The sequence below is a fragment of the Coloeus monedula genome (assembly GCF_965178545.1).
Source record: "Coloeus monedula genome assembly, chromosome: 6".
Classification (NCBI taxonomy): domain Eukaryota; kingdom Metazoa; phylum Chordata; class Aves; order Passeriformes; family Corvidae; genus Coloeus; species Coloeus monedula.
Window position 1 is genome coordinate 31,980,773 of NC_138786.1, and position 25,218 is coordinate 32,005,990.

At 45.6% G+C, this 25,218-nt stretch overlaps 1 protein-coding gene across 5 annotated transcripts; it reads left to right on the forward strand.

Annotated features, from left to right (window-relative positions):
* The first annotated feature begins 5,082 nt into the window (after positions 1-5,082).
* BMF (Bcl2 modifying factor) lies at positions 5,083-24,391 on the forward strand. Of its 5 annotated transcripts, none has more exons than XM_082284431.1 (5): positions 5,083-5,174; positions 6,553-6,717; positions 7,650-7,970; positions 8,917-9,080; positions 22,440-24,391. In XM_082284431.1, exons 3-5 carry the CDS (start codon positions 7,655-7,657, stop codon positions 22,539-22,541), a joined length of 582 nt encoding a protein of 193 aa, XP_082140557.1. In that variant the 5' UTR covers positions 5,083-5,174; positions 6,553-6,717; positions 7,650-7,654; the 3' UTR covers positions 22,542-24,391. The 5 variants fall into 5 exon arrangements, with proteins under 5 accessions (XP_082140557.1, XP_082140560.1, XP_082140559.1 ...); XM_082284434.1 differs by having other exon boundaries at positions 7,650-7,745; XM_082284433.1 differs by having other exon boundaries at positions 7,746-7,970.
* Positions 24,392-25,218: the final 827 nt, after the last annotated feature.

The window sequence follows — 25,218 nt, forward strand, 5'->3', positions numbered from 1 at the left end:
TATCTTTCTTTTCATATATTTTTAAATAGATAACAATGTGACGTACTCAGCAGCTTCTAGCACTAGATCTTCCTTTTGAACTGTTGACAGAATTAGGCAATTCTGGTTTTATTCTCACTTTTACTTTCTAGCTTCAGTTTTAATTTTATTGCACCTAGGTTTCAATGCTCCAGTGTGCTGAACACCCTGAACGGTCCTGTATTGCAACATAAACAGTCAGCACTAGGGGTCAAATTTCTCTGCTTTATCTTCATATTCAGGATAGCTGAGTGCTACTTACCACCATTTTCTATCCAAATATGAATGATTTTGAGGTCGAACCTCAAGAATTAACACTGAGCATTTACCAAAATAAATGAATTCTCTGCTGGTTCCAGACAAAGGTCCACATAGCAAAACATGCAGTCTCTGGCAGTTCTTTGCAAAAAAGCACAATGACAACAATACAACATCATCTACAAGACAATGATATCTGTATGGGGATCATGTGCAATGTATTTTGTTAGGACCTGATACTGCAAGGACTTGTCTGTTTGATGTCCTGTGAGTAACACTGAGAATAATGAAACATCTGAGAATCTGGAATCTCTGTATGCACCCCACAATAGGAACAATCACTGTCATTAGTTTTAGAAGAAATGGAAGAAACAGATTTGGGAATTTTTAAAAAATGTAACAAAAACGCATCAGTTAGGTATTTTGAACTTGGGATTCCAAAAGAATTTTCCACCCAAGCTGATTTGCACTGGTACAGGTTGGTAAGGGAGGTTACGGAGTCTCCATCTTTGGAACTATTTTAAAGCCATCTGGACATGGTGTAGGTGTAGGTGGCCTTGCCTGAGCAGGGGGGGTGGACCAGATTATCTCCAGGGGCCCCTTCCACCTCAGCTGTTTTGCAGTTTTCTGATAACTGAGCTCCAAAATCAAATAGTCTCAACCAGGCAGGCAAAACTTGCAGGCAGTGAAGTGTGGTGTCAAGCTCTGAGCTTACACATTACCCACATTAGCTGTGACATTTAGCAGCACCATAACTTTTCATGCAGTGAGATAGAGACCTTACTCTGCCCTACCCTGAATATATCTGGTGAGTCCTGAGTATATTCAGTGTTCATTGCAATCACACTCAAAAATATTCTTGATCTCACCCCTTTAAAATCAGTTTATCTTTGCAAGGACTGGATCAGGCCTTTACAGAATGATGCTGCAACTCTGTAAAGATCAGATACAGATTTTCCTTTAATATAGCCCTTATGAAATCCCAGTAGTGGAGTCAAACATCTGAGGAAGTTTATGCTCCAGGAGTTAGTCCAGAATCCAAGAAAGAAAGATGATGAAGGAGTAGAAAATTCAAAAGAATGAGATGGGAAAAAGCAGGAGAGAGTGCACAGGAGTACAGAATCAGGAGGAAAAACATGGGCTATGGAAGAAACTCAGAGATGTGGGCAAATGCTGCTTTTTGGTCTCTTTTTTTTCCAAAAAATTTAAGAAAAATCTTCTTAGGAACTTCCCCCTACATTATCAGCAGGCACTAGAAATTCTGTTTTGTGCAAAATCTCTGCAGAACTGGACAACTGCTTAGAGAAAATGATATTGTATAGCAAGTGTTTCTGAGAGGAGGAAGGGAGGAAGGGAGGAAGGGAGGAAGGGAGGAAGGGAGGAAGGGAGGAAGGGAGGAAGGGAGGAAGGGAGGAAGGAAGGAAGGAAGGAAGGAAGGAAGGAAGGAAGGAAGGAAGGAAGGAAGGAAGGAAGGAAGGAAGGAAGGAAGGAAGGAAGGAAGGAAGGAAGGAAGGAAGGAAGGAAGGAAGGAAGGAAGGAAGGAAGGAAGGAAGGAAGGAAGGAGAGAAAGAAAGGAAGGAGAGAAAGAAAGAGAGAGAAAAGAGCAAGCACAGGAAAAATTCAGGCTGACCCCAGCATACAAGAGCATGTTCAGTAACACACAGAAATGCAGACACCTCAAGCCTGGTTGTCAGTGTTTCCCTCAGTCCATTGTCTCTAAGGCATGACTGAATTTGCAGGACTGGCTGTAGAAAGGCTGTATGGAAAATGCAAACTCCTGTCTTTGCTGTTGGCAGTAGGAATCAAGCAGAGCACCCCAAGAGAGGGTGAAGCATTTTCCTAATCCGATGACATTATCTGGGTAGAAAAAGTGTATTTCAGTTTTGGTTTCACAAAAGCAAGAAGGAGTAACCCTGGCAGGCTGCCTTAAAATTTGCTCCCTTCGGAAGAAAACCCCAACAGTAATATCCTCTCACTTTCATTTATAGTCAGCAAGTGATCCTGTTCTCAAACACACTTATTGAAATGTGCAGCACTTTCTCCTACCAGCACTGGGTGCTGAACACAGTGAGCTCTTCCATCAAGACACAGGCCAGCTTTCTCCAGGAGTCTAGCTTATGTGAGAAATACACAGGAATGGTCAAACATGAAATTCAAGACATTTTTTTCTGCCTCACACAACAATAAACTGTGGCAGAACACATTTAGTAAATCCACTGATATGTGTCAGGGCAGAAGACACTGTTTTCCACTTCTTTGCACTCAGATTGAGCCCCCTGAAAAATCATCCCAGTGGCCAAATGTTTTTAAGATAACAAAATAAATAGAATCAACCCTGAATGTTTTTCTTGTTCATCCTTTGCTTTATGATCCATGAGGATACCCTTAATTTCCCTATTTCAACCATGAGAGCTGAAAAAGTAGAAAAATAGAAATGAAAACTGAGCTCATCAGACAAGACTACCCCCACCAAAGTTAAGTTGGCTCTGTGTGGGTTTTGGAGCCCACCCAGGCAGAGCAGCTTGCAAGGCCTGTGCCTAAGATCACAATGTACTCTGCAATTACAGCACAATGCTGACAATAGCATTTTGTCAGTAAAATAAGAAGAAATAGTTGTGAAGACATGTAAGGAATATGTAGCGGGGGGATAACTAAATAAAAGAAGCAATTTTGTTCACTATTCTTTTGAGCAATAGGGCAGGCTGACAGAAGGGTTATAGGATGGCACAGTATTTCCATCCACAAATGTCACAGGGACACAACTGCACGTGATTTAAGATTAATCTCTTGAATCAAAATGTCACCATGTACACTAATGAGCAAAAACTCTCTGGCAGAGAATCCGTCCCTTGGGCTCCTGTTCCCAGGTAAGAAGCTTGTCTCCATACTATTGTACAAACTCTCTCAGCTGAGTGCAGTGAGGTTGGTGGTATAACTTGCCCCCAGTTCACAATTTTCCATTTCAGACTCGCTGTCTCTGTCTTGGTTTCGGTCTATTTACTCGGAGCCATTTCTTAACAATGTCTAATTTCCTCAAGGAATCCCTCTGAGTCCCCTCTCTTAGAAATGCTGCCATATCTTTTTTTTAATCACTGAAAGGCACAAATATCCTTCCTGAGCCCTCTTACCATCCAGCCTGATTATATACATAGATTTCAGTTTCCATACATTTTCTACACAGTAGGAGTTCCCAAAATGCAGCCTCTGGGGATATAAAGTGCTGCCCCAACTGCAGCTCAATGAGATGAAAACAAAGCCGATCAGGTACTGTTCTTACTGTTAATGAGCCTAACCAGCAGGCAGTTATTACTCAGTCTGGAAGACATAAGTGGTTGGAATCATAGCACATTCATTTTTTATTTATAGTGATGCACATTCAAATTAGAAGTAGCCCTCCAGCAGCTGGCATTTTGCCCGGGCCTGACCATCAGTGTGATAAAATTTGACTATCTTGAAGATACAGAATGCCTTTTGTTGCCTTTTTTTTATATATATATACCAATCTCCTCTGCTCCTACTCACAATTCCCTTGACTATCAAAAGTGAACAATGAGGCTTAATTAATTTAGGAACCTTGTCCCTTACTGAAAAAATCTAAGAAAACAGTATTTTTTCTTTCTTACTTGGTGGTGAGGTACAAGTCAAACATGAGCTGATCTTCTCATAAATAAGCAAAGGCTCAGGCCTTCTGGCAAATAAAAGAGTTGAAATGAACCCTTGGACAAGAACCATCAAGAAATAGGTTCTTAGAGACAATGAACATTATTAGCCTGTTAATCTATTAATGGCAACTGTAAATACCTCACTCAAAATCACAGTGGCTCTGAAACATTTAACTGTTGAGGCTCGCAGAGCCTGCCCAGGACAATGTGATACTAGGAAACTGTAGTAATTTGCCTCACCTTGCTAGCCATCGGTTTGCAATCTAACCCCTCCCCTGAGTTTAAGTTACAAACCTCAGTAACTGTGTGGCAGACTTGACAGCAATTAACATTACTCAGCTGCCAGCTGGGTTTTAAAGTCTCCCTTCCAAGCGATCTTGTTACGTAGGTTTTAAAAACAGCCTGACAGGGTGCCGCTCTGCGCCAAGGAGCTGGGTCCTGCCTCTCTTAACATGGTGAGATTTTGCCATTGATTACAGGGGGAGCTGATAAATCAGGGGCAGAGCATGGGTAAATGCACTGAGCTGTTGTTAGAAGCATGAGGCTTGAGTTTTTATCCTAATCTCATCGAGTGGGCTTCACAGAAAGCGCTATCGAGAAACTATCTTCATTAGTTTAATTCTTTAGTCCTGTGTATTTTACTACTCATCCACAGGAAAGAGTACGACACACTGCGAACTCCTTGACCCTCACACCTCAGCGTTCAGACTTCACAAGCCAGGGAGAACTTTCTAAGAACTCTCTAAGTCATTTAAAGCTGAGAAATCAGAGGTTTTGTGATAATAAACTAGCTGGAGTCACACTCCCATCAGGTTTAAAGCTAGCCCAGCGTGCCTGCGGCTGAGCCCCTGGCTGGGGCTGACTGCCGAGCTGTGGGACTGTTCTGAGCTCGGCTCCGGGCCGTGGTGCCAGCAGCGCGTCCCGCTGAGGGCCGATAGGCATCGATTCCTCCCCGCTTCCTACCTGGAGCGGGCTGGAAAGGGCCCGCCCCGCCCCCGCCGCTCCACGGGCCGGGCCGGGCCGGGCGCGCCCCCCGCCCCTGCCGCGCGGTGGCTCCGCCCCTCCCCGCCCATTGGCTGGCGAGCGGGGGCGGGGCGGGGCGCGGCGGGGGCGGGGCTGCCGTCAGCTGTTCGCGGCGCGCCCGCCGGCGCCGGCCGCAGTTTGGCGGTGCGGAGGCGGCGGCGGCGGCTTCTGCCGGGACGCCCCGTCCCCAAGGGACGCCCGTCCCGGTTCTCGGTGAGTGCCCGGGAAGCGCCTTCGCCACTGGGGGCCGGCCGCTCTGAGCCAGGTCGTCGGTGAGGGCGGTTCCGAGGCTGGGTGCGATCCTGACAGGGAAAGGGGGTCGCCTCGGAGTAGCCCCCGCCCGGCCGGTCCTGCTCAGTCCTGCCCCTAGTCCCGCGGCTGCTGGGGAGCGGGAAGAAAGAGGGAGGGTGCGGGCTAGGAATGAGCTCGGTAGGCACTGAGAAGGCAGATTATTTGCTGATGTAGGCGATGGCTGATTCCACAGCCAGCGCTGGCCCTCCCGGGCCGCCCCGCCGAGCTCGGGTGTCTCGTCCCACGGCGCTGCCCGGAGGAGCCGCGTTACCTCTTGGCCTGGGGCACATCTGCGGGGCTGGAGCCCGGGCGGGGAAGAGTTAAAGGCGGCCGGCGGTGGCGAAGCGAGGCCGGCCAGCTTTGTTTTGGGACGCTGGCACGCACGTGTGCGCTGAGCCCTCCCTCCGCTCGCGGCCCGCTGCCTGTCAGCGCGAGCGTGCGGCTGCCCCGGCCCGCGGCTTTGGCCGCTGGCTTGTGGAAGGAAGCGCCGTGGGTAGCACACGGCACCGGAGACGCGCGGGCTGCCGTGCCCGTGTGCCCGCCGTCGGGTAGGGACCCGGAGCCCGAGCTGTCCGGTGTCTGTGGCTCCCAGCGTGAGCTGCGTTTGGAGGTTATAGAAGGAGTTCCAGCGAGTTGTAGGACGAGTTATCCTTCGCGCTGCCTCGGCGTTCTCTCTTCGGCGTTTCTGAAGAGCTCTGCAAAAAGGTCGGGCCGTATTGCAGGAGGTCGAGTTAAACTTCTTGCTCTTTAAACCCTCTTTTGTTCGGGGTTTGCTCTGTGCCTTTGCTGCACTTTCTTTGAGGAATGCCCGCGTCCCAGTGAGGCTGACAGATGAGATCTGGCAAACCTTCCTGCAAAGACGAAGTACATTCCCGCCTGCCTCTCTGTCAGGTGACTGTGATCCAGCAGAAGAGCTGGCAAGGAGATCATCCATGCCTGCCTCTTGGGGCCCATAACTCCTTTCAGTGTGCTACTTTAAGCCATGGATGAGAATGCTAGGAGTGCTCTGCCACTGTTGCTGTATAGCAGAGCTGGATCCAGCTCTGGGGCAGGTACCTGTTCTGCTCTGCAGAAACTTATTTGGGAGTTGTGGCTCAGTTGTGTGAACTGCTGAGATGCAGCAACTTAAATAGCCATAGTGTGCCCAAGCCAGAGCCCTTCACAAACATTTCTGGCACTACTCGGTCCTGTTGTCTCTAGCGTGCTGGTGTCCTGAGTGCTGCTCACCTGGGGGGAGATGGGAGCACCAGGGGCAGCACTGAGCACATCCTTATAAAATTATTATTAATGTCTCCTTCAGGCCTGAAATTCCTCTTGCTAGTCTTCCATTCTGTTAAATGCTTCGCAAACCAGAGCAAAGGAAGAGACATGAAGAGTTGAATTTCACTGCCTTGTTTGGAACTGGGTGGAAATCCTGGAGATGGATCTCTTAGGAGTCTGTCTTCCAATTGGGTTAGAAGCACAGGTAACAGTAAAGGGACTTGTGGCATTTTTGGTAATACTGCTTCTAATTGCTTTATGTTTACAAAGAGCTCTGAAATAGTGATTTAGGTTGTTTGGGGATTTTTCCTCTCCACCATCTTTGTCCCGCTTTGTGCTGCAACAGAGCGCAGGAGTGTTTACTGTGGCAACTACCAAAATCCTGCTTTAAATGCTGACACCAGCCCTGTTTTTCTTTAGTAGTAGGATGAATCATTGCACTGACAGTGCATGTAGGCTTGAGGGTAAGAGGGGTAAGGAAGTGACTACATTGCCAAGTTTGGGACACATCTTAAGTGGAGCTGAGGGGAGAAATGAGAAGTTGAAAGGAAAGCTGGCCCTCATAGGGAAAAGTAATGGAGAGCTTCACAGAAGTGGCTTTGACAGTTCTTAAGTTTTGCAGCCACTGGGGTTTCTTAAAAAATCTGGCCTTGCAGCCTTGTGGTTACAAGAGCTTTTCTTCATCAATAAGCAAGAGGTAGGGAAAAAGTAAATGGGATACACAATAAAGTCCAAATATGGCAGGCTAAAGCAAAGCAGACCCCAAAGAAACTGACTGGCCATGGGGCTATTGAAAGGATTTGGGTTGCTTTTTAAAACATCTTTTCTGTTTCTGTGTGCTGAAGTTGGGGATTTGCTATCTAATTGTGAGCAGTTGTGGAATTGGAGCTGTGGGTGGACTTACACACACGTGAACTTTCTCTCTGGCCCAGCACTTGAGGACTTTCCGCAAAGCCTTGACCTTCACCACAGGTCACTCACCTCTCTCATCTATGCAGATGGGCAGCAACAGGAAGTGGGGAAGAGGGAAGGTGTGGTAAAATCAGCTGTGTTTTATTGTTGGAGCAGAAGGCGTTCTCTCCTGGACAACATTCTTGTTGTGTCTTAGCTGTTTCCTCAAATGTCCCTTTATTGCAGGAGCAATGGATCGCCCCAGCTACCTGGAAGAGGACTATTCTAGCCTGGATGGGCTGGACGATGACGTGTTTCACTCTGATGACTTTGGACTTGCAGGTCAGCCTGGTGAGATGACTGCAACTGGCTTTTTCACACAGAACCAGTCCTACAGCTGCCTTCTGGGGAGGTTTCAACTATTCCCCCTCACACACTGCTGTGGTCCCGGTATCAGGCATCCTGAGCAGCAGGACAAGGCAACTCAAACACTCAGCCCATCCTCTTCCAGTCAGGATGTTATGTTGCCTTGTGGAGTCACTGAAGAGCCACGGAGACTCTTCTATGGTAAGAGCACTCCAGAGTCACTAGCTTTGCAGCAAGGAAACTGTCCCTTTAGCACATCCCCAATCAAGCAAGGTCTCTTTCATTAGGGTGTTTTATTAAAGGACTGAAATTTTGCTTTAGTCCTACTCCCTCAAGAAAGACAACTTGTATTTTCTTACCCTTGCTTGTTCACTGCAGGAACCAGACACTTGCTCATTGCTTCTGCTGTCTTTGATATTCCCTCTCTCTCTTTTTGGCTTTATTCTATCACATTTGATTTTACTCCTAGATGTTTAAATGTTCACCTTACTTCATATCCTACAATTTGCCTACATTTTTTAACTACCAATGGTGGGTCTCATCCACATAGGAAGTGGAAACTCCTAGAAGTTTTCAGTGGAGAGAAGAAAATGCAAAAAGTTACAGCTTTTAGGCTCTTTACTGGAGTTAAAGTTGCTGATTAAGTAGCATGTCCATCCAGTATTTTACTAGTAATTGATGGGTCACCACTCAGCTTTGTGTATCCAATTCAGCTTTAATTCCAATCACTAATATCACCAAATGCCAGAAAACTGAGAAAAGACTGACAGAAAAGATACTGCTACCTTTAAGGGGAGACAACTTGAGGGAGATATCCTGTAAAATTGCAAAACTGCCATTAAAAACCCCCAAATCACAGCACTTGGCTGAACTATAAACAAGCAAAAGGAATCAATTTTAAGATCTTGCCACTCATTTGACTATGGGAATCAGCACAATTCTCTGCTTAATCGATATAAGTTTATTTGAAATTGGGCAAATGTTTTACTGCACTGTGTTACAATACACGGTCATTGTTTGGGCTTCAGGAACTAGACTTCAAAGTCAAAAATTTAGGATTATGTGCAGCTCTTTCCTCCATGAGGTGTACTGAGTAGAAAAGCTAATCTTTGCACTAGAAGAATCACTCTTCTGATCTGTTTTGTAGGGAGTGCTGGTTACCGTTTACATGTCCCTCCAGCTGGCTTTGCGTTGGATCCGCACCTCCAAGAGGAACCTCAGGAAGGCCAGCGGGAAGCACGTGCTGAGGTGCAGATTGCACGGAAGTTGCAGTGCATTGCCGACCAGTTCCACCGGCTCCACATACAGAGGGTAGGGTGTCTCTGGAGGGGAAGGTGGGGGTTTACCTGCCCAAGAGTGTTACTCTGAAGAGTGGCTCCAGGCATCAGCTAAGTGAGCTGTTGTTTAAGACAATAGACCGCCAACAGCGATAAAATGGCAGGAGTATCCTGATGGATTTTGTTTATGCTAGATTGGTCGCTCTTCCTAAGGATTGGCAGGTGGAGGGAAGAGATTGTGAGGGATTGTGTTTACTGCCTGGGAAGGGAATTCTTCTGTGTTAGCTGCTGCTATTCCAGCTCTTCCAGTTCATCAGCAGTGGGGATTGAGGCTTTTCCCAGGGATCTTCCTCATGGTTTTTATTACAGCTTTTACTCTTCTTCTCCAGCCTCCTCACCATCAGCACCTTCTGTTCTGTGGAACATGTAGCCATTAGTGGCTTATATCAGCTCCTTGTCTTGGAAATAACAAGCCTGGAGTCTGTTCTGACACTCCTTGTTGTCTAACGGTAGTTCTATGTAATGTTGTAAAGTATATTTACATCATACTAGACTTGCTAGCAGCTACTAGTCAGACAGTCCTAGCTAGTGTCTCAGACTTGTGACTAACTTCCTCACAACAAAAAGACAGCTGTAAGATGCCATCAGGTCTGAAAACCACACTCCAGATTCTTGATTTTGTTTTCTTAAAAAAAACAAAAAAACAAAACAAAACAAAAAAAAAACCAAAAAAAACCCCAAACACTGCTGTTCAAAGAAACAAAATAACCATCACCCCAGAACCCTTGATTCTTTCTTCCTTGCTCTCCTTCCTCTTTAAGTAGAGATGAAATGGAGATCTCAGCCCATACAGAGATGGTCAGAGGTGGCAGAGGCTTGGCAGCAGGCAGCAGTTTGCCACTTCCATGCAAGCCCAAGAGGGGTGTATCTGCTTGTATATTAAGAAATTTTGCTGACTTCAGAAAGGGACAGAAAGTTTATGTTACTCCAAGTGAGTTTGTGTTCTGTTAACTGTGGGATCGTTTGCAGCCCTTCTCAAAGGTAAGTGAGGATCTCTGTCCTGGTCAGAGAGTGTGGCTTGTGGCTGGGCAAAGGCTTGGTCCTCTCTGTGTCATCTGAGAGATGAAGAAATTCTGGGACTTCTCATCTCCTAACAGGTGGAGGATTAACGAAGGAAAAGGAAGATTAGCTTGTAGAAATGTAGATGGGGCTATGAATGTCATTTAGCAAAGTGCAGGAATAAAGAGCTACCACGAGACTTTTAACATGTGTTGTTTGTGGTTGAATGGGGTTTTCCCCGGTGGCGCCTTTTTGCCAGCGTTAGCTGCAGGCCCCGCTCTCTCGCCAGGCTGTCTCACAGGAAAGGGAAGGTTTAACCAACTTGGCAGAGGAGCCCTGCTCTGAACTGGTGGAACTGGTTGTAACTTGACCCGTTTCATCTCGGGGGAGTGTCCCTATCTGATGCCCGGGCCTTGGAAACGCGTCCAGGAGCGCCCACCCGCCCTGGCCCCGCTACGGCAGCCGGGGTCCGGCTCCCGGTGCCCGGCCGGGGCTCCCGGTGCCCGGCCGGCCCCGCAGCCGCGGCCGGCGGCCAGCCCGGCGTGTGCAGCCGTAGTAAACAAAGGCGTCCGGCTGCGCTGGGCGGCGCGGCCCGGCCCCCGGGGCCCGCCAGAGGAGGGGCTCTGCGTTCTTTGTTTGAACTGGAACAGCAACAAGTTGTAAAGGGGACGGCAGCGGGGGCCTTCAGCCATTTAAATTTGAAAACAAAACGGGGAAAAAATACCAAAAACCAAACCAACTCTAAAACTTAACCCGAGGACGGAGTAGTTCAGCCAGTGGTTATCCACAGCCTGACCCTGGGATAGGCCTTGGCATTTGGATCTGCTAAGGGATTCTTTCTTGTTTGTCAGGGAAACTGAGTATTGAGCCACATATTGGTGTCCAAAGCACCGTTCCCTGTGGAGTGTTTTGTTGTCATGCCCAATCCCTTCCCTCCCAGTCCTGCATGGAGGATTTCCTTTGGCTTTTGGCATGAATCCCCTGTGGAGAAACCCCTCTGTCCTATGTGCAATGAGTCTGCCCAGCCCGGTGCTGAAGAAGCAGGCGGTCTGCCCCTGGAGACACGTGAGTAGTTCACAATGTGCTGTGGTTTGGAAGGGGCAGTCTCTGAGACATGGAAAACTGGGCTGTCGTTTATCTTGCTGTGAAACTAATCCCTGATTTGGAAGCCCCATTCCAGCTTGTCTCAAACATTTGGTCAAAACCAACTTTCCAGAGTGGTGTCTTGAATCAGATTTAGAATACCACAAAGTTAGTCACACCAGTGTGGTCTTGTGAAGTCCTGAGAGAGAGCAAGCTTGGTTTTCAACAAGCTATGCCTGTTTTCAGAGCCTACAAAACATTTATCTGTGAACCCGTGAAAAGAAAATGTGTGTCTTCTTTCAGTGGAAGTTAGGAGAGGCTTTTAGCATTGGAATGGTGCATCCAGCTAGCTCAGGAGCTGCCTTCTCACGGCTCTTGAGTTCTGTGAGACTCTTCAGCAGTTCAGGTGTGGCCCCCATTCTGCTGCTGCAGCAGCAAGGCTGTGTTGACACAAAGGCTGCTGGTTAATGTACATCCCTGGCTGAGAGAGAAACTGAGCAGGCAATAGCTGCTGAGGCTGACATCACTGCGTTGTCATTGGACTCAGCTGCATGCATGGTCTAACCCCATCCCACACTGGGAACCCTGGAGAGTCACTGTTATCTCTTCTCTGGGCTTCTGGAGCTAAATGGTATTTATTCTGTGGTTCTTGGCTATACAAAAGATTTTTGGGTATGCATCTAGTAAGAATAAGAAAGTTGGCTGCACCTATGCTTGCTTTTGGCATGAACACCACTTTCAGGATTTCATTTCCTATTAATATGTTAAACAGAAAACAGTAATTTAAAACCTGGCTATTTCATCCTTAGAACAGTGCTAGAGCAATAACAACATTCCCTAGAACTCGGTGTCTTTCATCTCCTTAAGATGGTGAATTTCTTGAAAGGACTTGAGCAATGCTCTGTGTTCCTAAGTAGCAGAGCCTGCTACAGGTTGATCTAGTTTGCAAGGGCTCTGCATAATGACATGTGAGACCCATCTAAGTTTTCTTGAGTTCTTTACTGCCCCTTACTTGATTGAGGCTGTGTAGCTTCTGGCAAACTTCCCTCTGTTGTATTTTTTTCACCCTGCCCTTGGAAAACAAAGGTAGAGACAAGCCATGCTTTCTGCAAGAGAAGCAGTACCTGCTACCTTCTCCTTGGTTTGAAGCAAGTGTGCCTTTGCCACGGCATCTGTGAACTGCTGCTGTAGCCCAGCCTGCAGCTGAGCTTCAAGAGTGTGCTCTGAGGTTATGGAGAATGGAGCTGAGCTTAGGGGATCTGCTGGTTGGTTGGCTGGGATGTGCTTCCCACACTCGACATGTCCAGGCTGTGGCAACAAGTGCTTGGGCTCTGCTTCAGGTCCTGAGTGCACTTGAGTTTCCTTGCCTTGAGGAGGAGCTTCGACCTGTGCTGAATGGACAGTGGATATCATGACATGAGGGGTTGCTAGATGGGATGTGAGTACACAATCAAGGATGGCGGTGGCAGCAGTGTAAAGCCGCCCCAGAGGAGCACAGGGTTATATAGGGGTGGGGTGGATGACACTGTATATCAGTGTCACACCCCTTCAGTTTGACAGGCTTCAACGAGACACTGGAATGCTACAGCTTTTTCCAAATAAAATAACTCTTTTTAAGCAGGCTGCAGCTTTGAGGGGACTGCTTTTATTGCATCTCTTCTTCATGGAGATAAGATCACTTCACAGGGGATAAAATTGTCTCTTTAAGAGCCAAGGAGTGGTAGCCTTGAACAGTTCTGGGCTCAGGTCCAAGCAGAGCCACTGGCTTGCTGTATGACCTCAGACAAGTCTCTTGACCTCCTTGTGCTTCAGTCAACCCATCTGGAAAGCTCAGTTTAAAAAAAGCTAAGCCTCAATGAGAACCAGATGCTGAATCAGAGCTGAGCTTTCTTGAGTAAATAAGTGCATTACAAACAACAACAAAGTCCCTTTCCAACACATCAGGAATCCTGCAGTTGATTTAGATATGCTGACCATGCTCAAAAAGCCTCTGTGGATCTAGCTACAGAAAACTTAGTTTCTCTAAATTCCCCAGCTGGTTCAGCAAGTAAGTCTTACCATCACTGCAACAGGGTTCAGCAGCCCATGGAACACAAATGTCTGCATCCACACCAGCTGTGGGCAGACAGCTAGGCATGTACCTGTTTGCCTCAAGCTAATGACACTGAAAATGTCCAGGAGGAAATGTTATTTTCCTTTGAAAGTGAAATGTGTTATGTTTTGCATACTTTTCCTCTCTGTCTCTCATGAGAGTTATCAAGGCCTCCTCTGAGACACTTCTACTTATGCAACAAGGAGCCCGTGTCACTTGTCGGAAACTTAATGGCATGAGAGAATGGGTGCACAGCACTACATGTGCATCATTTATCCCAAACTCCATCAGGCTTTTTTCATTACTAAGGACGTTTGGGGCATTTTAACAGTTGCTTTTTTTACACTGGAATTGTTTGCAGGAATTTGTTCTTTATGATGACTTTGTATTTTAGGAAAAATGTTCAGAAAAGCTTCCTAATAATGTAATGCAAAGACTCAGACTGTCCTGCAGCTAAGCCTGTAGCACCATACTTCACTTGTACCTACAATATCTTTGAGACTTGGGGTACGTGTTTTTGTTCATTTGTTTCCTGAGTAGGTCAGTATGTTTCAGGATCTTCCCTGCTGGCTGGTGCTTGCTGCTGCTGTGCACAGCAGTGGGTCAACTCTTCAGCTCTGCTTTCTGCTCATTGCCCATCAGTGCAGGACTTGAATCTCCAGCTGAGGATGCATGACCATGGTGAGGGAGAGAACTGCAGAAGTGAGTGAGCCCAGTTTAAAGGGTAGGGGGTTGGTTGGGTGGGAAGACTGAGATGTAAAACAAAGTTATTTCAGGGCTATGGACCTAGAATCCTAGGCTTGAGGAAAGGAGGGGGCCATTCTTATGGTCAGCGGAGTCAGAAATTTGATATGAGGGAGTGGAGATAGATTTTTTGCTTAATGTTGTTAGATTTTCTTTTCTTTATTTATTTTTTTTTTATTTTGAAAAATGACAAGGAAGAGGTGGGCTTGGAAGTGTGCCTTCTCCATGCATAAAAATGACACAACAACAACCTGCTGCCCCTTGCCTAGCACTTGTTTTGAAGTCCTGCTGCCTGTGGAGCTGATTACTTGACATTTAGGTTAACAGAAACTTGCTGGACCATTTCACATCTAATCTGAAATGGTATTCTTGGGTATGTTAAGAAAAGAAACTGAGAACAAGAACATAATTATGCCGCTATATAAATCCATGTTTCTACCATTTTTGAATATTACATGAAATTCTGGTTTTCTTCATCCAAAAATGATGCAGCAGAGCTGGAAAAGGTTCAGAGAAGGGCAAGAAGGACAATGGAACTTCCATATAAAAAAATGGGCTAGGACTGCTAAAACATACAAAAAACATACAAACCAAGAGGGAAGCAATATTAAACAGAATAAACATAAAACATAAACATAAAGTGACATGAAGGAGATGAATAGACCAATTTCTCCCAGTAAAAGAACTAGGCAAAATTAAGTCAAACTAGTAGGAGCCAGGTCAAAGTAAATGAGGTCATTTTTCATGCAACAGGTGAAAGCTGTGGAGCTCCTTGTCAAGGCATATTGTGCATCCCAGTGCTTTATCTGGGTTCAAGGGGAATTGAGACAAGTTTATGGCCATTGAAGCAGACATTAAATAAACAGAAACCAGATCTGACTCAGGAAGTCCTAAGCTCAAACTAGTTAGATGCTGAAAGAGAGTACTAGTGGAAGCTATTGCATGTACTTGCTCCCAGCTTTTCCTCAGGCAGCCATGTAAGGCTGCTGCTGGAGGCTGGGCCATACAAACTCTTGATGCAAGTCCCATAGAATCATTGTACATCAGTTTAATAAAAACCAAAAAACTTCTACATCATCCTAATCTAGCCTTCTCTATGCTTTCAGCTGACAAAAGATTTAAATATATTCCGTGTATGTTCCTGCTTAAAATAGGGGATAATGTTAAAAAGCAAAACTTCCTGCCTAGCTCTGGTAGAGGAAGTGGGCAAAGGATAAGGGAGCTGGGTGGCAGGAAAGCCATGCAAGTGCTGTGCAACTGTGTGCCATGAATCCTTCACCCTGCCAGACACAGGGCTGTCTTGAGGCAGTGGGGCCACAACCTCAAAAGACCAAGATTGCTCACAATAAAGAGCACAAAACAGTTCTTTGGGACAGTACAAGTGAAGTGTTCTGCAGTATTTCTAACATCAGTGTTCAGTGCTGCTGTCTCTCCTGTACAACCCCTTCAGTCTCCACAGGTTCTAGACTTCCTCAGCTCTTGCAGCACTGTGACAGTGGTAACGTGCTTTCTGCTTGTAGCAGTATGACAGCTGAGAAATTATTTTTCAATTAAGAAATAATTATGGTAACACCCCACTTCTTTTTTATTGTGGGAGAGTAGAAAATGCAGGTTATAACTTGACTGAGATTGTGCAAGAATTGCTGATAGGAACCCAGTTGTTCTGCCTCCAGTCCTCCACCACGGTTGGTTGATCTTATTAAGATAGTGCCATCTCTGAGGGGGATGATGAGATGTTTGGACTGATTATTTATGGTGAGGAGTGTACATGTTTGTATTTTACTCAATTAAATTTTATGGTGGAAAGGCAGGAAAGCAAGTGCCCAAATGCAGAGTCCTCCTTTGTTTCAAGCCACTGAGGAAGAATGTCCTGCCAGCCTTTCATAGTCTCCGTTTGGATGCTGGTGGTTTTTTTTTGCTTGTTTGTTTGTTTCTCCTCAGTAGCTACCTCGCCAATTGAAAAAGAATCCTTCCCAGGACCGGACCACGGCAGAAAAAATAGTGATCCAAAACCAAGCAGTGAGGCAACTCCTGTTAACCCCAGTTAGATTTTCCCTGATGGGAGGCAGGCCTGAGGAGGTGCTGGCAACGCGGCTGGAGCCCCCCGAGGGCCGGCGGACCCGGCCGGCGGGTGAGGAGGAGCGGGCGGTGCGTGCGAGGGCCCGGCCGGGCCGTGTTTGCGCTCGGCGGCTGTGTTTATATCGCTCGCTAAATTTAGCCTCTGAGTCATCGGCGCTGCTGACGAGAGGCTGCGCTGCCCGCAGGCTCCAGCCCTGCACCTGCCCTCCCGCCGCCTCCCCGCGCAGCCGGGCGGCCCCGCGCCCACCCCTTCCCCCCCGCGCCAGGATATTTTTCCTGTAAAAACTTTTAAAGTGTTATTTTAAGCAAACCCCGAGGCAGACTTTAATCACTAGGGGGGGTCTCCGCAGCACTGAGCAGTTTTGTGAGCACCTCCCTTCTGCTGGCGAAGGAACGGATGCCAAACACAGGTCAGCGGATCCCGCGGCCCGCGCAGGGCAGGCGGTGAACACCGGGAGCTGTGGAACAGCTCTGCCCCATCACACGCAGGTTCAGTCAATAAACCCTTAAAAGAGTCAAAAACTCTTGCAGCTACTGGCCGTGGCTGGGCGGTGTGGGGTGTCCTCTCCTGGGCATCTCTTCCTGCACCCTCACGCACACACCCAGAGCATGGGGGCGAGCCGTGCCGGACCCCGTGCCACAGGTACAGAGTGGTATCAGGTGCGGCTCTGTGGAAATACAGGATCGTTATTTACTGTATTTTTGGAAAATAAGCCAGCGTGCCCCTTGGGATGGGGAAGGAGGGGAAGGCCGGGGGCCTGGGAACGCGGTGGCCGGTGGTTGCCCTTCCCAGGTTGCCGTCAGCTGGCTGTTGCCATGGCGGCTGTCTGCTTCCCCTTCCTGCCTGCGCTGGAGAGGAAGGCGCGAGTGGCTGCGTGTTTGTTTAACTACGAGAAAGTTGAGAAAGGGCTCACCTGCGCAGCTGCGCCGGCAGCAGGTTTGGGGCAACAGCCGTCGCTGTTTGCTGCTCGGATCCAGCGCCTCAGTCCGTGCCCTCTCCCATGCTTGGGCTGGGCAGCCCATACGTGGGTTTTGGGGGTCCCTGCACCCCGCATCCCTTCGGCTCTGCCCAGTACTGCATATCCTCTCTCCATAAACACACGTGTTGCTTATCTTGTCGCAAAGCCTGATGGAGGCTCGTGAGAAAGGAAGCAGTACTTGAGATGATGCCTTCTTCTACCACAGGCTTAGTCCCATGTAAGAGTCGTTGCGAGCCAGAAGGATGGAGTTTCCCAAGGAAGATCTCTCATCCTCTTTGTTGTGTCGCCACGAGAAACCATGTCTCTGAGCTCCTCTGTCATTTTTTTCCTCTGTTATTGCCTCCTTTTTTTCTCTGCTGCTTTTACACATGTATTACACTTTGGTCATTAGGAATCACAGCTGGAAAGGTTTGTATTTGACTTCCAATGGTCTGCATTTCTCTCTCCAGTAGGGGACATCTTCTGTAACTTCTGTTGCCTTGGGGACTGTGACTTTCTAATCTTTCTGAGCTAAAGCATATTTTGTAGTAGCACAATATGCCTCCAGCCACCTGGCAGCCAAAACAGCCTTCAGCGATGAGTCAGCAACTGCTCCCGGTGTGCAAGTATTTCTGTATTCAGTGAATAAATAAAATCCCAACCCAACAACTTGTTGCTAATACTTGTATTAGTTATTAAAGGAAGAATAATGTTTCTATGTACACATATGCTATTCTTCTTCTTTTTCTCTAACAGCACCGTTTAGGGCCATATTAATTCTTCTAGTTAAGATGGGATCAGAATATGACTCTTAATTTTCTGGAAGCTGTGAAGCAAAGTCAGAAGCTGCCCATGAGATCGAGAGGGTAGACAGGGTGTACCAGACAGACCCACATACAACATGTGTGTATGACAAACATATGTACTTTTAAAGTAGAGGTGTTTATGGCACATATGCATCAAGAGTAAAAATGAATCTTATTAATCTGTTAAACATTTATGCTCATGGATTCAAAGAGCTGTGTCAGACAGACAGCATTTTCTTTGAAGTGCATTACCTGTCCTGATCTTCCCTATGATCACCCCGTGCAAAAGCTCGGTAGGAGTAAAAAAGGTTTTGACATCTGGGGTGTTATTTGCCAGATATATATCTGTATGCTTACAATGTGAAACGTATTAGGAATTAATTACAGGGAAGGAATAAGCGTCGGGTCAGTCATGTTCCTCTTTCGTTTGCTTCCAGTAAAAGTCTTGCATGGTTTTTTTTGTGTTTGTTTACAAGTAGTCTGGCTTTTGGTTCAGCACAGTTCATGGAAGAGGCTTCACTAATGTACTGTTGCTACAGAGGACACTTTTCCTGTAAAATGGCCTTTCCCTGTGACTCATTGAAGCATTCATGCTAACGCTTCAGACAGACAGTCTCTTAAGGATATCCCCTTTAAAAAGCAGCAGCTGCAATAGGAAATGGTTTTATGTGTTTCCAGCTTTGTGTTGACTTACTGTATTCACAAGTCTACTCTTCTTTAGTTACAGTTAGTATAGAGGGCAAAAGATGCTTCTTTCCTTCTTGGGAAGGGAGCCTCAAAAGGGTTATTTTGGTGCTTCCCATGGAGGTGGCAAAGCATTCATCCCTGGTATTTTTGTGCAGTAGTGACCCTGAGGATTGAATTATTTTCATAAAGGACAAATTGGCCTGGTGAAGCTTAGGGTAATTATACACCAGTGTTGCAATAGTTACGAATCTTAGAAAAATGTCTCAAAATGTATCACATCTGAAAAAAACCCCAAACAACCTAACAACCGAAATTCATGGAATCACTCTTCTGGGTTTTCTGTCCTTCCTGACAGCAAAATTATACCACACCAAAAAACCCTCAGTCTTGAAATATTTGAGAATTTTGGTCTTGGCTGAGGCATATCTAGGAAAAAAGACACAGAAACTTGTGAAAAGGACTTTTTTTAGTTCTTTCCATAAATTGTTTACTGCAAATAATATCTGCCATTCCCATTCTGTGGCTTTTGTCCCATGCTGAATTAGTACCACAGAAAGCAGATCAGCCCAGAAGTGGAGCTATAACTCCAAACCCTATTAGCTAGGCTTGCTGCTGAAGCAGGTAGTCCCACCTTGCTCCTCTTCACAGGTCATCATGTTTCTGTTGTCCTGGCACAAGCATCAGTTTGATGATGCCATGGATCGGATATATTAGGATGATGTGTTCAAAAGTAAGGGCAACTTTTTTTTTCAGATTTTAGTTCTGGCCTTGATCATTATGCTGCTCTAATTCACTTTCCAGCACTGCTGTGAGGAGAGGACAGTGTGAGTGGTCTGCTCCAGTGTGTGGGCCAGTGAAAGTGTGTGTGGGACCACACCACCATGGAAGAAAATGCTGGCTGAATATGGACCTAGGGAAATACAAACAATTCCTAGGTCTAGGAATAAAATCTGGAAAGCTGCCCTCAATCTAGTGCTCTATTTTTTCACTTCAAAACAAAATGGTGTCACCACTCTTCAAAAAGTTATTTGAGATGTTATGCTTCTTATAAGCAAGGGGAAACAAGGGTAAAATATTTCCTATTCTGCTCTTGCATGGAAATCTCCTTTAGTGTATATGGCAATTATGGGAAACACTTTTAATTGGAAAAGGACAAAAATGCTGTACCAAAAAGTGACTTCAAGAGGCAGGGAAGTAAACACAATAGAATATAAACTAAAATACATTAGAGTTTTTCTCATCCCACTGATTCTCTTGCAGGCCTGTAACCCATCTTAAAGTACAGCTCTAAAACTCTTATTTACCAAATAAAAACAAAACTCAATACCTTCCTCAAAAAGTTCCCCCCTTTAAAAAAAAAAAAAAAGAGGCATATGAGTTCAGTCCTTCCACTGTTTTTTTCAGAACATAGCCTCTTTTACTTATCACTGGAAAGAGCAGGTAATCCTTTTCTCCCAAGGTGATGTATAAAACTTGAGGAGACAGAATAATTAGAAACATGTTAAGGTGTGAGAAGCACAAAGCAACCTCCTACATGAAGAAGGACATTAATATGGGGGTTCTTATATGTGTTTATCATCCAACAGTGTGAAATAGTAAAATTGTACATGCCAGATCAGCACTCCTCTTGTGTGCCCCCAATTAACCCACTTTATAAAATTCCATGAGAGTTTCCATTAGAGAGGGTCCACCAGTGAAGCTGAGATGTATTTCAAGCTTAGGATTTGTGTACCAATTTTTAAACATCCCTTTGCATTTCCCTTATTAAGTCTCTATAAGACAATTTTTTATTCTCTTGGCTGCCAGTAGAATAAAATAATCTAACAAAGCAGATTGTCTTCAGAGCCTCTGCAGTATGTTTGTCCACTGTGCTCTCCTAGCATAGCTCCTTGCTTGTGGACACTGCAGAAGACCACTTTGTTCTTGCACGCCGCTTCGTTGACATCTTACCCAAAGATCTCTGTTTAAGGAATCTGCCTAAGCTGTGATGGCTTGATAAAAACACGGGTATCTAGATGTCACGGGGACGTTGTGATTCCCTGTGCATGTCTGAGCAGTTTTAGGAGTGTGGCTGTATTGAGGAGGATGAGAAGAATCTCTGCAGTTTCATGAGGAGGGGCAAACCTGATCAAACTGAGATGCGAGTAACAAAACAAAAACCATCTTGCTTTTTGAGTGCTTTTTAACCCAGCCCTACAGGACCGTTTATAAAAGATTGTTTTCACCTGTAAACCTAGCAATGCCTGTGCAGTCAGTAAGGACTGAACCCAGGACTAGTTACTTTGAAATAAATAATAGCAGGCTCTAGAGCCACTGCCTGCAGGTTATGCTACAAACAGTGCTCTTGAAATGTGTGGTGGGATCTGTGTGAACTCTTCCAAATCCATTTCTTCATCTTGTTAAGTCCTGATGGCAAGAATAATGACCCACTGCTAAGATGCGAGATGAACACAGGTTTTCTGGAAGCCTGTTTTGTGTGTACTTGTGATTCAAATGGCACAGATCTACTCACACTGGAATACAACGTAATTTAGTGGCTATCTGGGAGGGCTTTGAAGAGCTGTCTATTGACACATCTCCAATACACCAACTCCAGTTGCAACTCTCTTATTTGTGATTATGTAAAAAATGCCTTGCAACTGTGTTGTTCTGCCCTGTTGGGCTAATCTGGGTTGAAACATCTTGTTCATATAATGTGCTTCAGTGCTCTTTTATGAACTCCTGTGTACTGAGGCAAAGTTGTTGGAAGCCAGTCTTCTGTTTCCTTGTCTGCTGGGGATTGGGGAGGGGGGCAGGGGGGGCGGAGATTTGGGCTGGTTTGTTTTGTTTTCCAGAAATGATCATGCTTGCTTAGCAAATATGGAATTCTGGATGAGAAAATGAAGACTGACTTCTAATAGAGGGTCGGTTATTGAGGTGAAATAGTATCCCAGACTGGGCAATGTAAAGAGAAACCCACCTGTTTGTATGAGATGCTATTAAAGAGCAGGAAGGTGGGGGTATAATCGGAGCCACTTTTGCAGGGGTGATTACATACAACAAAAGGAGGAACAGTGTCCCTGTCCCAAAGCTGCATTATGTAGTCTGGTGTCCCCCTGAAACTCAACTCCCATGTTTCTTCCTTGACAATGGGACCTGAAATAACCTCTTGGTTTTGGTTTTTTGTGTGTTTTCAAGTATGTTCTTGCTTAAGGTTTAATTGGCTCCAGTCAGTAGGAAAGGGCTCCAAGGCTGATTATTTATGGCTTACTGTCAAAAGTGGCTATAAAAAGGGCAGTATTATCTTGGAGATGCTGGGAAGGAAAATGTGGTGGGGGGAGGGTGGGGGAGTGTGTGTGTGCACGAATGTGTTTTCTTGTACTAGATGAAATCAGAGTTTTGCTGTCTCAGCAGTGTGGTTTAAATTGAAGATTAACCCTTTGACCTTCACGGTGTCAAATCACTTACAGATGGATCACCAGTTATATTTTTTTCTTTTTTTTTTTACTTTCGGGGTGAAGGGGGGCTTTTTTTTTTTTAAAAAAAAAAAGGTTGTTTGTTCATGCAGCTGGGGCTTTTGAAAGGCTCAGAAGCCAATCTGATTAAAAACAGCACTTGGCTAAACTCTGCGAAATCCTACAAGCAAAAAAAAAAGTTTAATCCTCTTGTGCACAATGCATAAAGGGTCTGCTCTTTTCTTTTTGTAATGTTAGAGCTACAATTATTTCTGGAGAACTTATCATTTCCCTCTCTCCCCTCATCCCTTGCTGCACCCCCTTGTTATGCTGATGGGATTAAAGTGTCTGCTCTTGAAAAGTGTAACTGAGTTGTTATTGGAAAAGAGAAGTGGTATGTTGCAATTCTAGAAATATAAATAACCTTGCTTTAACTGTTCTTCTCTACAGCATCAGCAGAACAGAAATCAAGTGTGGTGGCAGCTTTTTCTCTTCCTACACAACTTGGCCTTAAACGCAGAGGTGAACAGGAACCACACTGGGCAGAGGTGAGCTTCGCCCGCCTGTTTCAGGCCACATCCAGTCTGCAGGGAGCACTGAACAAACACTGGTTCGGGGGCGAGACATTGCACACCGCCGGCCGGATGTGAGGACTCTGACTTTCTGATACTCGTCTTCAAGTTTGGGTGTTTTTATGGACTCTTCTTTGCTGCTGCCTGCCTTGCGAGGCAGGGAGCTCTTGTCCAACACTGTTGAAGGAAAGCCAGAATGTGGGTGTGTTTGGTAAAGCTTGCTGCTGGTTCCCCGCACCGGTGACCTTTGTGCAAGGGAGGCAGGTATTCGACTGACGGCTTCCTCTGCCCTGTGTAGTAGTCGATAGTAGAGTGCAGGAGTGTCATTTTGGCTGCTAGTTAAAAATGATGCCTGGGATTGATGACTAAACGTACTTTGGGTATCTTCCAGAGCAGAGATGCTCAATTCCTCCACATTTTTAGCAATGAAAAACATTCAAGTAGCTTAGATCCATCAGGTTACTTGTTTTATTCATTGGTTACTGTTTATTTATTTGTACCCTGTGTGAGAGAAAATCACAAAGAAATCTGACCTCTTCAGCCATTCCATTGGGCACCACTTGCAGCTCTCTCACAAGTTGTTCTTTGTTGTTGCCATCAATTAAAAAAAAAAAAATCCAGTGGAACAGTCTGAAAATGAAACCTTCTTGGGGTTCCTGGTTGCTATTAGCTTCTGCCACTGCCTGCTTTCAGTTCAGTGTTCTCAGTGCCCATGAGCCAGCAGGAAGCCAAAACCCATGGAATATGGCGCAAGTGTCATTCTTATACAATGCTAATGTATATGTTTTTAGTAGTTTTATGATGGATGTTTATTTTGTTTTGGTTTTCTTTGCTCTCACCATAATGTGGTTGGTCAGGAAGGCTTAGATCCCAGGCATCTGATAATCTTGCTTCAGGATTTGACAGGGAAATTAATTAGCATCTAGTCTGATATGTACACTGTACAAGCAGTGTGTCCATTACTCTAGTATGTAGTGTTTGGAGGCTGCTGTAAGCATATCCTGACTAGCAGCAGTAATATTATTTCAAGGGAGATCTTCTATCAGTTCCCAGTTTGTATGCACTCAGAGGTTTGTCCATATGGCTGACACTATTGGACCAGCACAGGGAAACTACCCTACCAAAAGGAAGTAGCCTTAAATATTGATGGCTACTTCTCTGTAGCCTTAAATATACTTAGTTCACAAACCCAGTAACAACTAGGGTAAAACATGAACAGAGAAGCAATTATTATTTTTTCTTATTATTTTTTCCAAAAATTTCCATATTGCCACCGCACCTTGTTGTAGGTCTCAAATGATACAACCAGCATGAGGAAGAGCTGTCCAGAGAATTGCTCTTCAGTTGTGTTACAAATGTCAGCTGCAGGTGTTGAGAAATTCTTCTGCTCTTGATCCACTCTGAAAAATAAGCATTGCTGTATGGAAGAGTAGTTTACTTGCACATATACTTTCCTTCTCCACCCCTCTTTGCATATTTGTCTCTAACTCATGCTTTCTCTGGTATTTGTGTAATCTCATCATTGCACTGTAGCGTCTGGTAACAGTTTGCTGAACAGGCTTACATTTGGACCTTCTTGCTCTCTCCCAGCCCCATTCTCTTGATTCGCATCCTGCTCTACTGGGGCAAAATGTATTTTAGCTCCCCGAAAGAGGTCCCCAAGCCTTTTTCACCCTCATATATTCACAGTCACTCTCCTTAAACATAAGGAGAGAGTTTATGTGAGAAAAGCCTTTTTTTTCTCCTTTTGTGTTATTTTTCTAGCTAGGGCTAGAGTAATATGTTTGTCCACGATGGTTAATAATTCATATAAGTGAATCTCAAGTAATATTTTTGGGGGTGGGTTTTATGGAGAGGGAGGGTGGGAATTTTTTTTTAGGAGGGGAGATTGTTTTTGGTTTTGTGTTGTTTCTTTAAGCATGTGCACTACAGAGTTACCCAGAGTGATCTAAGTGATAGCTGTTGCTGACTATGCTGCAACGGGATGGAAGCCTCTCTCTGCCCATGCTGACAGAGATGAGGCTTCCCATACTTTGCTTTGCACAGTCTGCTTGATGTAAATGCTGGTCGTTGGAGAAAGACGACTTAAATTTAGGTGGAAAGCTTGAGGGGTAGTGCAAGCACAGACTGAACTGGGGACCCCTGAGAAGCCAAATGTTGAGGAGAAGACTCTTGAGTAAGAAGCTCTTTAAGAGGCAGAAGTGGAAGTGCAGAGGCTCAGGAAGCAATGAAGCAATGATGCCTCCCTGTGTGGCGCCCTTGGATATGATGCTTGCATTTTCCTCTGCTTGCCAGGACCCTTTTATCAGGAACAGTCAGTGCTACATCATAACAGCCCTGCAAACTATGAAATATTCAGCAACTGCTTCTGACATTTAAATACCATTGTGAGCTTTCCCCTTCCCCTCTGCCTTGACTTGACAGCTAAACAGGCCAATAAGGCCTGTCCAGATGCATAAGCTGGAAGGATAAGTCTGGTACTTTCTAGTGTTGAGACCCAACCAGTTTATCTAGGACAAGACTCTTCTTACCGTGGAGAAACAAGTACCTGAAATGGTTCCTCAGTCAGGCTGCTGGCCTCAATAAAGTCATTTGGCTCAGGGAAAGACACATCTTTGCCAGTCCATATTTCCCACTGCAACAACAGACTTATCAAA